Here is a 12,070-nt window from a genome sequence, read left to right as displayed (position 1 = left end):
CTGGTCTGAGTTTGAGTCTGAACTGCACGACGGAGATCGGTGCCAAGGGTTTGAGTCTCTGAAACTCAGAGGAACACAAGAATCGGCACGCATGATCGAAGCAATATTTTCCAGAGCCATGAGAAAAAGCAAGGATTTCAATCGTGAGGTATAGTTGAAACATCTAAATTGCAGAGACAAATTTCTAATGATATATATCCCCCATAAATTTCTAATGATATAAATCTGTGGACAGTTTTTGCTTAATTGTAGGCTTGTAGCTAAACTTTGAAGTCGGTTATGCAACTTTATCATGTTATAGAGAGGGTACTACTATTATCACCCATTTTTATGCGGTTATCTCTTGAACTTTTGGAGCTAATATAATTATCGCAGTCTACCATAGGTCTTGATTTTATTCTACTGGAGTTCATTCTTCTATCTTGATGTTGTGGGCGCTCTCATTTGGTCTGTTAGAGCATCTCCGGCCGTTGGCCCGCCAGGAGGCGCTAAAAATCGCCCCTGGGCGCGCACCAGCGCAAACCGCGTGCTAGGGGCGTGATGTCCCCCAGTCGCGGCGCCCATGTTTTTTTGAAAATTTTAATTTCGGCACAAACACGGCGCAAATTCGAACAAACTTCGGCGAGTTCGTACAAATTTAAAATATTTTACAAAAAAGAAAAAAAAAGCTACTAGGGTGCTCCTCATCGCTCCTCACCGCCCGCCGCCCTTGCAGTTCTACATACCGAGGAGGCGGTAGAACCGCGTGTAGTCGCCGTCGTCGTCGTTATCGTCGTCGCCGCCTCCTCCGCGGCCGCCATCCCTGCTGCAACCCTCCCCCGGTTGGCGCGGCGGGTTGGACGGTCCGGGGGCGTCCTCGTCGTCGTCGCTGTCAAGGATCACGACGCCGTGCTCGTCCTTGCGTCCCCAGCACCCGCATGTCCGGTGGGACCGGGTACTCAGCCTCGAAGAGGAGCCGAGTTTTGTCCTCGTGAAGGTGGCGGCGGCCGAAGCCGTTCGTCGCCGCACCGTTGCCTGGGAAGCGCTCGGCCATGCTTTGAACTGGAGATGGCGAGAGGAGAGGGAGGAAAGGGGGAAGCGCTCGTACGCGTAGCCGTCGCGCGTACGCGTGGCGGGCGAGGGGATGCGCGTCGTCCGGTCACTGCGCCGCCCGTGACGCATCAATGGAGGAGGCTGACCGGCGCGGCATCGCGCGGCAGCTTTGGCATTGATTCGCCGTGGGAAACGAGGCGATAAGGACGACGAAGCGACGAGAAGAGAGACGAGTCGCTGGCAAGGAAGGCCCGCGGCTGTTTCGCGCCAAAAACGATTCGCCCGGCGCCCCCGAGCGCCCCCTAGTGCGCCGGGTTCGGGTTGGGTCCGCCGGCGCCAATTTCGGCCCGAGCCGGCGAAAAATGGGCCCTTGAGGGCGCGACTGGGCCGATTTTTCGGCGCCGGCGGCCGAAAAATCGCCTGGGGGGCCTTGTTGGGGGCGCGGCTCGAGATGCTCTTAGATTAAAGTCTAGTTGAACATAGTTTGGCAACAAAGTTTTTAGAGAACCATGGTAATTGAAAACCACAGTATTCAGATGTGTACACAATGAATACTACAGTTTCTTTAAACCATGGATTTTCTTAGTTTTAGCAAAACTATCTAGGTGTTTGGCTGGTGTTGTTATACTACAGTTTTGACTGATTGTAACGCTGGCTGACAGCTGAAACTCAGTGAGCTACACGACCTAACAGCCGCCGGGTGCATGCAGCTGCTACGTCGTCCGCACATATGTAGCAGATTTGTGTACTGCTATGCTAACTAGACAGGCGCAAGAAACAGATCGTTCAGCCGGCCTTCAATGGCTGGATTCATTTAACCAGGAGGTGCATGATTGATCAAGAGCCTGTGGCAACTTAAGTTCATTAATCAACTAGATTGAAGTAAATACAGTCCTAGGAGCGTGTTGCTATTATATGTCTATGCCTGCATGTACTTTTGGAGGCGGACCAAAATTCTTTGTGGGTGTACATGCGCCATTTATACTGAATCGGCTACCTAGCATATATATCCGGCTACATACAAAGTGTTCTCCAAAAGGACCAATCGATGTAATCAGTGCGCTACTCGTCCGAAATTAATCGACAGCCAAGGACTCCATGAAGGAGCGTGCAAGATCACTAGAAACTAAGCAGTGCCGTCATCCCATCCAGCAGCGTCATATCTAATATATATGTCACCCCTTGCAGCAATCTTGCAATCGGACGGGATAAATGGAGGAAAATTAGGAGGCGGTCGCAGCTGATATTCTTATCTCGACGTAGATGGCAATGTCAACTGCACTTTCTCTCTGTTCTGTTTAGAAAAAAGAGGTCCGAACCACTTTTTCAAATACTTCTAAAATACCACAGTTTCTGGAATATTATGGTTTACAAAACTTCGGTTTTTGCTGAAGCCAAACGCATCAAAGTATTCAAAACCAAGGTTTTCTAAAAAACCACGGTATTCTAGAAAAACTACAAAAATACTTTGCATCCAAACGCACCCAGTAGTATTATAGTCTATATTTTTCATCCTTGTCCCCGAAGTCTTGTGTAATGTATGCAATAGTTGGTTTACATTTTCCTTTTTGCCCCGCAAGCACAACTCGGGCTCCCGATTGATTTCGTTTTCCCTCTCTTGTGGATCGACAACTTCTAGTTGGATTCACTTTTGATCTCTTGTTGTTTGCCGGCTCAGGATTGATCCTGAAGCTGTTAATGACACCGACTTCATCGCCTACATGTGCATTCACATTTGAGGTCGTGTATGGTGCGTTCTGTCCGGGGAGGTCTTTTGTCCCCCGTGTCCGGTCACCCCGGTTGATCCTACTCCACCAGCACAACCGGCACTTGCCGCCAGTGTTTCCCAGACTTAAAAGGATGCGGAAAAAGTTTACTGATGGTGGTGTTGTTGCCGTCTATAACGTTTCTGATTACCAGATGGCTCTCCACACTTATCATCATAAACTGGCTATCTATGCACGGTGGTTTGATGAAGATGCTCATTCTGCGGCTTTGTCATTGTCTTGCCTTATTTTTCCTTGTAGTTTGTGGGATTATCTACAGCCTTCGGGATGTGAACTCACCTTCGCTACCACTATCTAATAAGAAACCTTATTAGAAACACAACCATGGTTTTGATTGGTTACGTCCACTTTCCAGTATACATTCCATTTCAATGTGATTTTAGAGAAACATCTCTCCACTACATGTAAGAGTAAGACTTAAAATTATGCCTTGTACAACATCTACAGAATCTTTGATTTTACATATGGCTTAGTAAAGAACACATAACTCAAAGAGAAACTGCTATCGAGCAGTTGCTATAGATAGCGTAACACCATTGATACTGCACGATTGTGTAGCAGAAGTATCCTCTTCATTGCCAACCCTTAGATTGAAATACGGTGGGTGCTTAGGCTCACGTAGGATCATTGTCTTGCTGCTTAGCATTGCAGTAACATCCAACATGTTTGGTCGATCTACTGCATTCTCTTGTACACATAGTAGTGCAATGTTAATGCACCTCATAATTTCTGTTGGGTGAGTCTTTGGAAGAAATGAATTAAGTGATGCATCAACGATATCAATCCATCTTCTGTCTTCCCATAACTGCCAAGCCTATTTGCAATTTCATGATATACTTAAGTATGATTAACAAAGAAATTGTTTTCATGTTATATGGACATGTATGAACTCACATATCCGAGGAGATTGATGAAATCACCACATTGATGGCTACCGGAATTCCTTTTCCCACTAAGGATCTCGAGAACTAAAACACCAAAGCTGAATACATCGGATTTGATAGAGAATAGGCCTTCAGAAGCATACTCGGGAGCCATGTAACCACTGAAATGATGTAATAACATAGGTCCAGTTAGTATATATGGTTAACTTGTAGTATATGAATATTCATAAGTGGTGTAACTATTTGAAACTTACTATGTACCAACTACTCTTCTCGTACTGTTTTCCTCGTTGTTATTTGGGCTGAATATTTTTGCTAGTCCAAAATCCGAAATTTTAGGATTCATTCCATTGTCCAAGAGAATGTTGCTTGGCTTAAGATCTCGATGTATAACACGCAGACGAGAGTGCTTATGTAGATAAAGAAGGCCTTCTGCTATTCCTTCAATTATTGATAGACGTCTGTTCCAATCCATTAAAGCTTTTCTGCGTTCATCTGCGTGAACTAAATATTAGTATAGCAGAGAAAGGACATCTAAACAATAAAAGTTGGACACCTCAATTCTCAAGAGAGTGCTATTAGGCATATAGGATTTCTAAGAACATTACAGTAGGATATTTTAAGTCATATTTATGGCATCAATATACTAAACGATGTCTATGAATCTAAAAATGCAAATGTGTACCAAATATGAAGAAGTCCAAGCTTTTGTTCGGCATGTATTCATAGACCAGTATCTTTTCCTCTCCTTGAGAGCAACATCCCAGCAGTCTCACCAAATTCCTATGTTGAAGCTTGGCTATGAGCTGAACTTCATTTTTGAACTCCGCCAAACCTTGTCCTGAATGTGAAGCAAGCCTCTTAACTGCTATCTCCATTCCCTGAAGAAAATGTCCCTGGAGAAAAAAAGAGCACAACTACCAAGTAATTAGTAAAATGGAAATTAACTCCACTTTGTATCGATGTTCTTCGGAGTAATATTTATCATGAGGCTATATGTGGGATTATTATTATTATTATTTAAGAGTTATGAATTTTCAGGGACATATAAAATATTTCTCTATTTAATATAAAAGGAGGATTTAGAAGAGTATGATATATGTACCTTGTATACTCGGCCAAATCCACCTTCTCCTAGTTTATTTTCTTCAGAAAAGTTACCCGTGGCCTCCTGTATCTGATCAAACTCAAAAAACGAAAACCCTGATAACATTCCTGTTTCCATATCCCATACTAGTTCATGATCCCCTCCGTGCAACTTAATAGTACGCCTTTCTCGCAATCTCACTGAACCTGAAAAATTGAACATTGGTGCAACAGATCGATCTCCCTAATTACTGCTCTGTATATTTAGTGGAGTACAAAGTAGCATTTCAGAAACACATTTACCCACGTTTTCTGATCCTTCCTCTGAGGCAACGACAATAAACCATGAAGCAGAAAGCAGCTAGTGCCACAGCAGAAGCCAGACATATTGCAATTATCCATGCTTTGATTCCTGTATTTTTAAATTAAACATCCTTGAACGAATTATCAAGAGCATGATCAACAGTAATCTTTGAACTGTCTGGGCACGCCCGAAACAAAATTAAATAAAACGAACAGGTCGTGTACATAATCTTGCCTGTTGGAGGAGCCCGAGTGATGGAGGATGGATTGATCCGCCGCATAGGTTGGTCGAAGAACATAAACGTCTCGAACCTGATGTTGCAGCGCAGGACGAATATCCGTCCTCCCTGGCGCATGGACGTGGTGGCGTTGACCATGCCGATGAGCCGCTGGAGACATGCCAGGCAGTCTCCCGCAGAGAGGTCCGGCGTGCACTGCGCCAGGGAGTAGAGCGTCGGCACGGCATCCATGACCGCTGTGGAGTACCGCCTCGCCGCGTCGGCGGCCGAGTCCTGGGCTGTCACAGTCAGCAGCTTGTGGACGTCTGCGGCGGTGATGGTGGCGTCCGCGGAGATGTTCCCCGGATTCCATGCCTCGAAGAGCGTGCCGTTCTCGGTGAGACCGGCCGCGGGGCTGAGGAAATCGCTGTCGCCAGAGAAGCCGAGGACGCAGCCTGGCCTCTGATTGTTTACGTCGTCATAGTCGTAGTAGACAGTGGCGGCCTCGTCGTTGGGGCATGTCTGCTGTGCGTGCTGGAATGAGGCGGCAACACAGTCCGCACATGCCGTGTCGTTGGCGAAGTCGCCGCGGCAGAGCGTGAGTGCCTGCACGGCATCGGGTGCTTGGCCAGCGGTTGCGGCGGCAAATTGCTGAGGGGAGGAGGAGGCATTAGTGGGGAGGGTGGCGGCAAGGGCGGCGAGGTTCGACTGGTAGGTGCTGTTGGTGGTGTAGTTGCTGCCGCTGCCGCAGAGCTGTGCCGTTCCCGTTGCCGACAGCGGCATCAAAAAAAGGAGCAGGACGCCGGGAATCAGCATGTTAGCTAGCTAACCGCAGCACGGCCGGCCACGCTCTCTTTCTGTTTGTCCTAATTTTACCTTGCTTGCTTCCTCAGTTGTGTATCATTGCGTGGCTTTCAGCAATCAGCTCAGCAGTCAATAATTCTCTGGCAAAAAAAGACAGTCAATAAAATGGAAACCGTCAATCGCGGTGTCGATGAAACAATTATTCATGGCAGCTACCAACCGGCAGGGATCGAATAGAGCAATTAGTTAATCCAGAAGTCAATCAAGGCGTCACAGGTTTATATAATGAAATAACTACTCACCTGAATGAAAATTCCAACACAAGATCTATCAATTGGACAACATCTTTTAAAGAAAAAGAGTTATGACTTCGTGGCTATTATATTGCAATTTTTTTACAACACCATACTTTTGTGTCAAATCATCACGTATCAGTGGTAACTTTTTCGGCAGCAGTGGGCTCTGTTGGGAAAGGCGAAGGGTGAGACAACGGGCACACGGTGATCCAGCGGCTTGGTCATACTGATGCCATGGCGATGACGGCTGCAATGTCGCCAGCCACGTAGTCTACCAAAATGTTTTCGAATCTGCACTCATATTCAGCTTAGAGCTCTGTATCTGAACATCATTTACTTTTGTTGTCTGTGGTTGGTGGTTGTATGAACCTCTTATTACTCTATCTGGCTGGGCGTTAATAATTTAAAGTCGGGCGCATCTTGCACCTTCGTTCTTAAAAATAATTGTCATGTACATCCCCACGAATTAAATCATCATGTGTCTAAAACTCGAGTCAGCTTATGATAAACAAAAACCGCTTAGGGCACACCATCAACAATTCTTATTATATTTTATTTCGAAACAATGTGATGCGTGTTCCAATTTAATATTTAGATAGAAAATGTAATAAAAATGCTATAGATAAACCAATAAACCTCGTTAAAAATATGCAAAATAAAATAAAATTAGGGACAACTGAAGTCAAGGTAGCAACAACATAGTCTGTGAAAACAAGAATTGACCACTTAAACTTATACTTTGACACAATGGTTACAATATCATCAATACATGTTGGGACATCACAAACATAGTAAACAAGGAGAGAAAAACTATCTAGGAATTGCGACAGATATGGTCATGTCATTAATACTACATGACTCTGTAGCAGAAGACTCCTCTTCATTTCCGACCCTTATGTTGAAATATGCCGGCTGCTTAGGCTCGTCGATGTTCATATCGTCGGTGCATAGCATTGCTATAACATCTGCCATGGTTGGTCGATCGGCTGCATTCTCTTGTACACATAATAATGCTATATTAATGTATCTCATAATCTTCGGCGATTGACCTTTGGGAACCAATGATGTATCAAGAAGATCAATTCCCCTTCCCTCTTCCCATAATTGCCATGCCTGTTTGCAGTTTTAAGGTTATGTTATGTCTTCAAATATCTAAAAAAAATGTAGGTCACACAGAAAATATAGAAAAATTTTACTTGCTTAAGTTTATGTGTATAATCTTACATATCCAAGAAGATTGATGAAATCACCATATTGCTGGCTACCAGAATTCCGCTTTCCGCTAAGTATCTCAAAAATAATAACACCAAAACTGAAGACGTCTGATTTAATAGAGAAGACACCCTCCGAAGCATACTCAGGGGACATGTAGCCACTGAAATGGTATATGATACATGTCGAATTATTGCATATGATTGAGGTGTAATATAAGTACTCAAGAGTGGATTGTGTTTCTGAAACTTACTATGTACCAACCACTCTTCTAGTAGTGTTTCCTTCGGTGCTATCTGAGCTGAAAATTTTTGCTAGACCAAAATCTGAAATCTTTGGATTCATTTCGCTATCCAAGAGAATGTTACTTGGTTTAAGATCTCGATGTATGATACGTAACCGGGAGTGCTTATGTAGGTAAAGAAGTCCATGTGCTATGCCTTCAACTATTGCTACAAGTTTGGACCAATCAAGTAAAGCTCTTCTTTTTTCATCTACACATCAGACAAACATTGGTATAAAATGAGAAATACGCCAGGTTAACTGATCAAAATTTGTGCTACTTGGTTACCTATGTAATGAAATTAGACTCATGGGGTTAACAGAAAAATAAAATGTGGAGTCAATTTTAGTTACTCTGATGCATTGATAAATATTGTGTAAACTCAAATAAGAAATGCATAGACATACCAAAGATAAAGAAATCCAAGCTTTTGTTGGGCAAGTATTCATACACTAATATTTTCTCCTCTTCTAGGGAGCAACATCCAAAGAGCCTAACCAAATTACTGTGTTGTAGTTTGGCTATGAGCTGGACTTCATTTTTAAACTCTACGAAGCCTTGTCCTGAATGTGAAGAAAGTCTTTTAACTGCTATCTCCAATCCATCAGCAAGCTTGCCCTGGTAAAAATATATATTCTAAAGTTAGGCACTTCCACTTTGCACTATAAAACCTCCTAACAATTGTTATAAATGTGGGCTCCTTTGTTAGCTATCATGTTAGGAAGCTAAAGAATTTCGAAATAAACATATAAAAAAACACACGCATAGTAATTTACCTTGTATACAGCACCAAAGCCACCCTGTCCAAGTTTATTTTCTTCCGAAAAATTATTTGTGGCCTGTAGTAGCTGTTGGAAGTCAAACACCATGAACTCTAAATTTTTGCCTTGCCAAACTAGTTGTTCCTCTCCTTCCAAATCCCGAGAACGTCTTGATCCTTGTAACCTCATCAGTTCACCTACATGATCAAGAATCGGCACAATCCCTCTTTATTGATATATGTTTAATAGTGTCTTATTAAGACTATGATTAAAGAGTAACTAATTCAAACAATAGAATGGCCCATTCAGAAACTAACTAATTATTAGTGGCATACCTTTTCTTTGTTTTGTGATCCGACGATAGTACAAGATGGAGAAGAGAAATGTTGCTGCAGCTAGAGGTATTAAAACTATGGGAATTACCCACAGCTTGTTCATACGCCCTGATATGGACATATACGATAACAACCAATCAGGTGTGTATATAATAGAGAATTTTACCTTCATGTCACAAAATTACATATAGGAACCCTGGGGCTGGACTTACTCTTGTGTTGAGTTGGAGTTGGAGCTAGCGGCCCCAGACTTATCATTGGTTGGCCTTGATAGAACTGAGACGCATCATACCTGAAATAACACCGTATGACACCCATCTGCCCTCCCATGCGGAGGGACATGGTGGAGTTGATCATGCCAAGGAGATGTTGCAAGCACTCTAGACAGTCCCCGGAAGACAGGTCCGGCGTGCACTGTGCCATCGAGTACACCTTCGGGAAGTTTGTGCCGCTGTCCATGACACCCGTGGCGAACCGCCTCGGCGACGCGCTGGCTGCCTTCTCCACTGTCTGCACCAGCAGCTTGTGGATGAGACCAGTGATGAGCGGCACGTCGCCGGTGACGTTTCTGACATTCCACCTCTCAAAAGGAGGGTCGCCACCATTTTCTCCTTCTGTACTATTGGTGAATGAGGGAGCGAGGATGTCTTTGAAGTTGTAAATGAGGATACAATCGGCATAGTAGGAGGCAGCCCTGAAGCACTCTACCTCTGGCGGCGTAGCATTCTGCACTTTGCCGAATACGTTGGTGATGCACTCGGCGCAGGCTGTGTCATTGAGGACATCGCCACGGCAGAGCGCGAGCGCATATACGGTGTCGGGGGCTTGGCCGATGGTGGCGGTGGCAAAGTGTACTGGGGAAGAGGAGGATTTGTTGGGGAGGGTGGCAGTAAGGACCTTAACGTTGTCGCAGAATACATCGGCTGCCGCCGGGAACAGTGTGAGGCTGCTGAGTAGGAGCAGCAGGATTATCGCCATGCCTTGCTCGAACAGCATGTTGTTCCTCTTCTCTCAATCCAGATGAACAATTCAGTACGTGCACTTATTTAACAGCAAGTCACCATCGCTCGCCTGGAGAAGAGAATACCAGAGCATTTTTTTAGTTGATTTCTGCATCTTGTTGGTCAGTTGCTTTCCGTTCAGGAGTAGTAACTAATCAACACATTGGAACTAATCAAGGCAACAATAATGCTTGGTTTCTGGAATCAATGAGTTGGTCTTCAGCAGGTATGGTCATCCCAGGCTGCTGGGAAAAATAGAAGACAAATAAAATGCACTTTTATTGCGGACGTCAATGTTGTACTTAGTTAAAGTTTTAAGTTGATCTTGCTGCTACCTGGTTATACATAAATTTGTCTCCTTATTCCATATAGAGAAAAGTATTTCCACATAGCGTCTTGACTTGGGCACTTCACTATCCATCAACCAAAATAACTAATTCTGTGCCTGCTTCTAGCACCATTGCGTGCCGGTCTGGTCAAGAAATTATTGTGTCACTATTAGAATTTAGCCACCATCAAACCACGACTGACTTACTAGTTAAAAGTACAATAAAATGGTGCCTTTGGAACTATTGGCCGGCCGGTACAAGAATTCAAATGGGTCTCCATCCGTGTCCTTTCTGCTAGAAGTTTCTACCTCACATCTGTTTAGAACGTACCCCATCACCTAGATAACATGGTTTCAATTTATTTGCATAGTTGTATTGCATGCACTTGGTGAGTCACATGGGTTCGTTCTTTTGTAACCGTTGGTTTCACTAGTGGTAGCTGGGTGTCTCATGGTATTGTATAATCAAGTGCTGAAACTTCGGTGTCAAACATTGGTATTTTTCTCTGTGTGACCTTGTATGAACTCCATCTTTTTTGCAAGAGAAACTTTAGTCTATTCATCATCTGTCATGGTAGCACATAGAACACCAGGAGTAACAAAACTTACAACCAGGTCCACGGACCACCTAGAGATGACCACAAGCACTGGAGCGAGCCGAAGGCGCGCCGCCATCATCGTCGCTTCCTCGCAGAAACCGGGCAAACGTTGTTGTGGTAGATAGTCGGGAAGTCATCGTGCCAAGGCCCTACAGGACCAGTGCACCAGAAAAGCATCCGCCGCAGTTCAAGAGAAGTGTAGATCAGAAGGATCAAACCTGTAGGCACACAACCAAAGACAAACGAGGACTGGATCCAAGCAGATCCAGCAATGACCAGCACCGATCGAATCCCACAAGATCCATCGGAGACACAACACCAGGCGCCCTCCGATGATGCTAGATCCACCACCGCAATGGAAATCGGATGTGGGAGACATTATTTCTACTAGGGGACATCGCCGCCGCCACATAACCCCGACCAAGACCCTGAAAGAAAAAGAACGAGAGTGAGATCCCTCCCAATGGCGAGGGGCCGGGGTCCTTTGCACCTCCACGGCCCAAAGGCCATGGGAGGCGAGGCGGACCGCCAGCAGTGCCGACCGGAGCAGGAGAAAGCCTAGCCACCTAAGAGTTTCTTTGATGAATTCGACTACTACAATTGTGTCTTTTGCAATGAAGAAACTGCCCTGCATCTTTTCTAGGATCGTATCTTAGCTCAAAGCTTCTCGGAGTGTATTCTCCCCAAAAAGCTGAAAATATTCTACTGGGCCTTCAAAGAGCTCCATAAGGAAATACCTTTGGGCATCATTATTTTTGGGATGCTGGAATATTTGGAACCAAGGAAATGGCAAGATTTGAATGGAAGCTCCTGCACTCACCACCGCAAAATATACTTTTTCAAGCAGGATCTTATTCTCCTTCAACATAGAGTCAAAAGCAAGAATGTTGATTGCTTGCAGAGATGGATTGACAGACGATAGTAGTTTAGGATAATGTTGTCTTAGTTGAGATTCATACACCTCCGGCTCGTCTCTCTAGGGTGACGCCAGAGGGCCCCGACGCTACTAATCCAGAGCGGCACTACCACCGTCCCTACCCTCACCGTCGTTGGAGGAGGCCACGGGCCGGGATAAGCTCCGCGCCCCCTTAGCCCTCCACACAGGCTATTCATCGGGGCTTGTGAGCATGCTCTTCTTCGC

General features: G+C 44.8%; 2 protein-coding genes across 2 annotated transcripts; both read right to left on the bottom strand.

The window, feature by feature from the left end:
• Nucleotides 1–3,321: 3,321 nt before the first annotated feature.
• LOC119332846 (cysteine-rich receptor-like protein kinase 10) lies at nt 3,322–6,646 on the bottom strand. Its single transcript, XM_037605968.1, has 8 exons — nt 6,638–6,646; nt 5,327–6,135; nt 5,093–5,212; nt 4,809–4,986; nt 4,389–4,599; nt 3,958–4,198; nt 3,714–3,864; nt 3,322–3,633 (listed from the first exon to the last, which is right to left on the bottom strand). Exons 1-8 carry the CDS (start codon nt 6,644–6,646, stop codon nt 3,322–3,324), a joined length of 2,031 nt encoding a protein of 676 aa, XP_037461865.1.
• A 574-nt stretch (nt 6,647–7,220) lies between these two features.
• LOC119328673 (cysteine-rich receptor-like protein kinase 10) lies at nt 7,221–9,979 on the bottom strand. Its single transcript, XM_037601652.1, has 7 exons — nt 9,214–9,979; nt 9,002–9,109; nt 8,682–8,863; nt 8,313–8,523; nt 7,876–8,116; nt 7,635–7,785; nt 7,221–7,523 (listed from the first exon to the last, which is right to left on the bottom strand). The coding sequence occupies exons 1-7, from the start codon at nt 9,977–9,979 to the stop codon at nt 7,221–7,223; spliced, it is 1,962 nt and encodes a 653-aa protein (XP_037457549.1).
• Nucleotides 9,980–12,070: the final 2,091 nt, after the last annotated feature.

This window comes from Triticum dicoccoides, chromosome 7A (genome assembly GCF_002162155.2).
Source record: "Triticum dicoccoides isolate Atlit2015 ecotype Zavitan chromosome 7A, WEW_v2.0, whole genome shotgun sequence".
Classification (NCBI taxonomy): Eukaryota; Viridiplantae; Streptophyta; class Magnoliopsida; order Poales; family Poaceae; genus Triticum; species Triticum dicoccoides.
The sequence above is the reverse complement of the archived record's forward strand: the minus strand, read 5'-3'. Positions and strand labels throughout refer to the sequence as shown.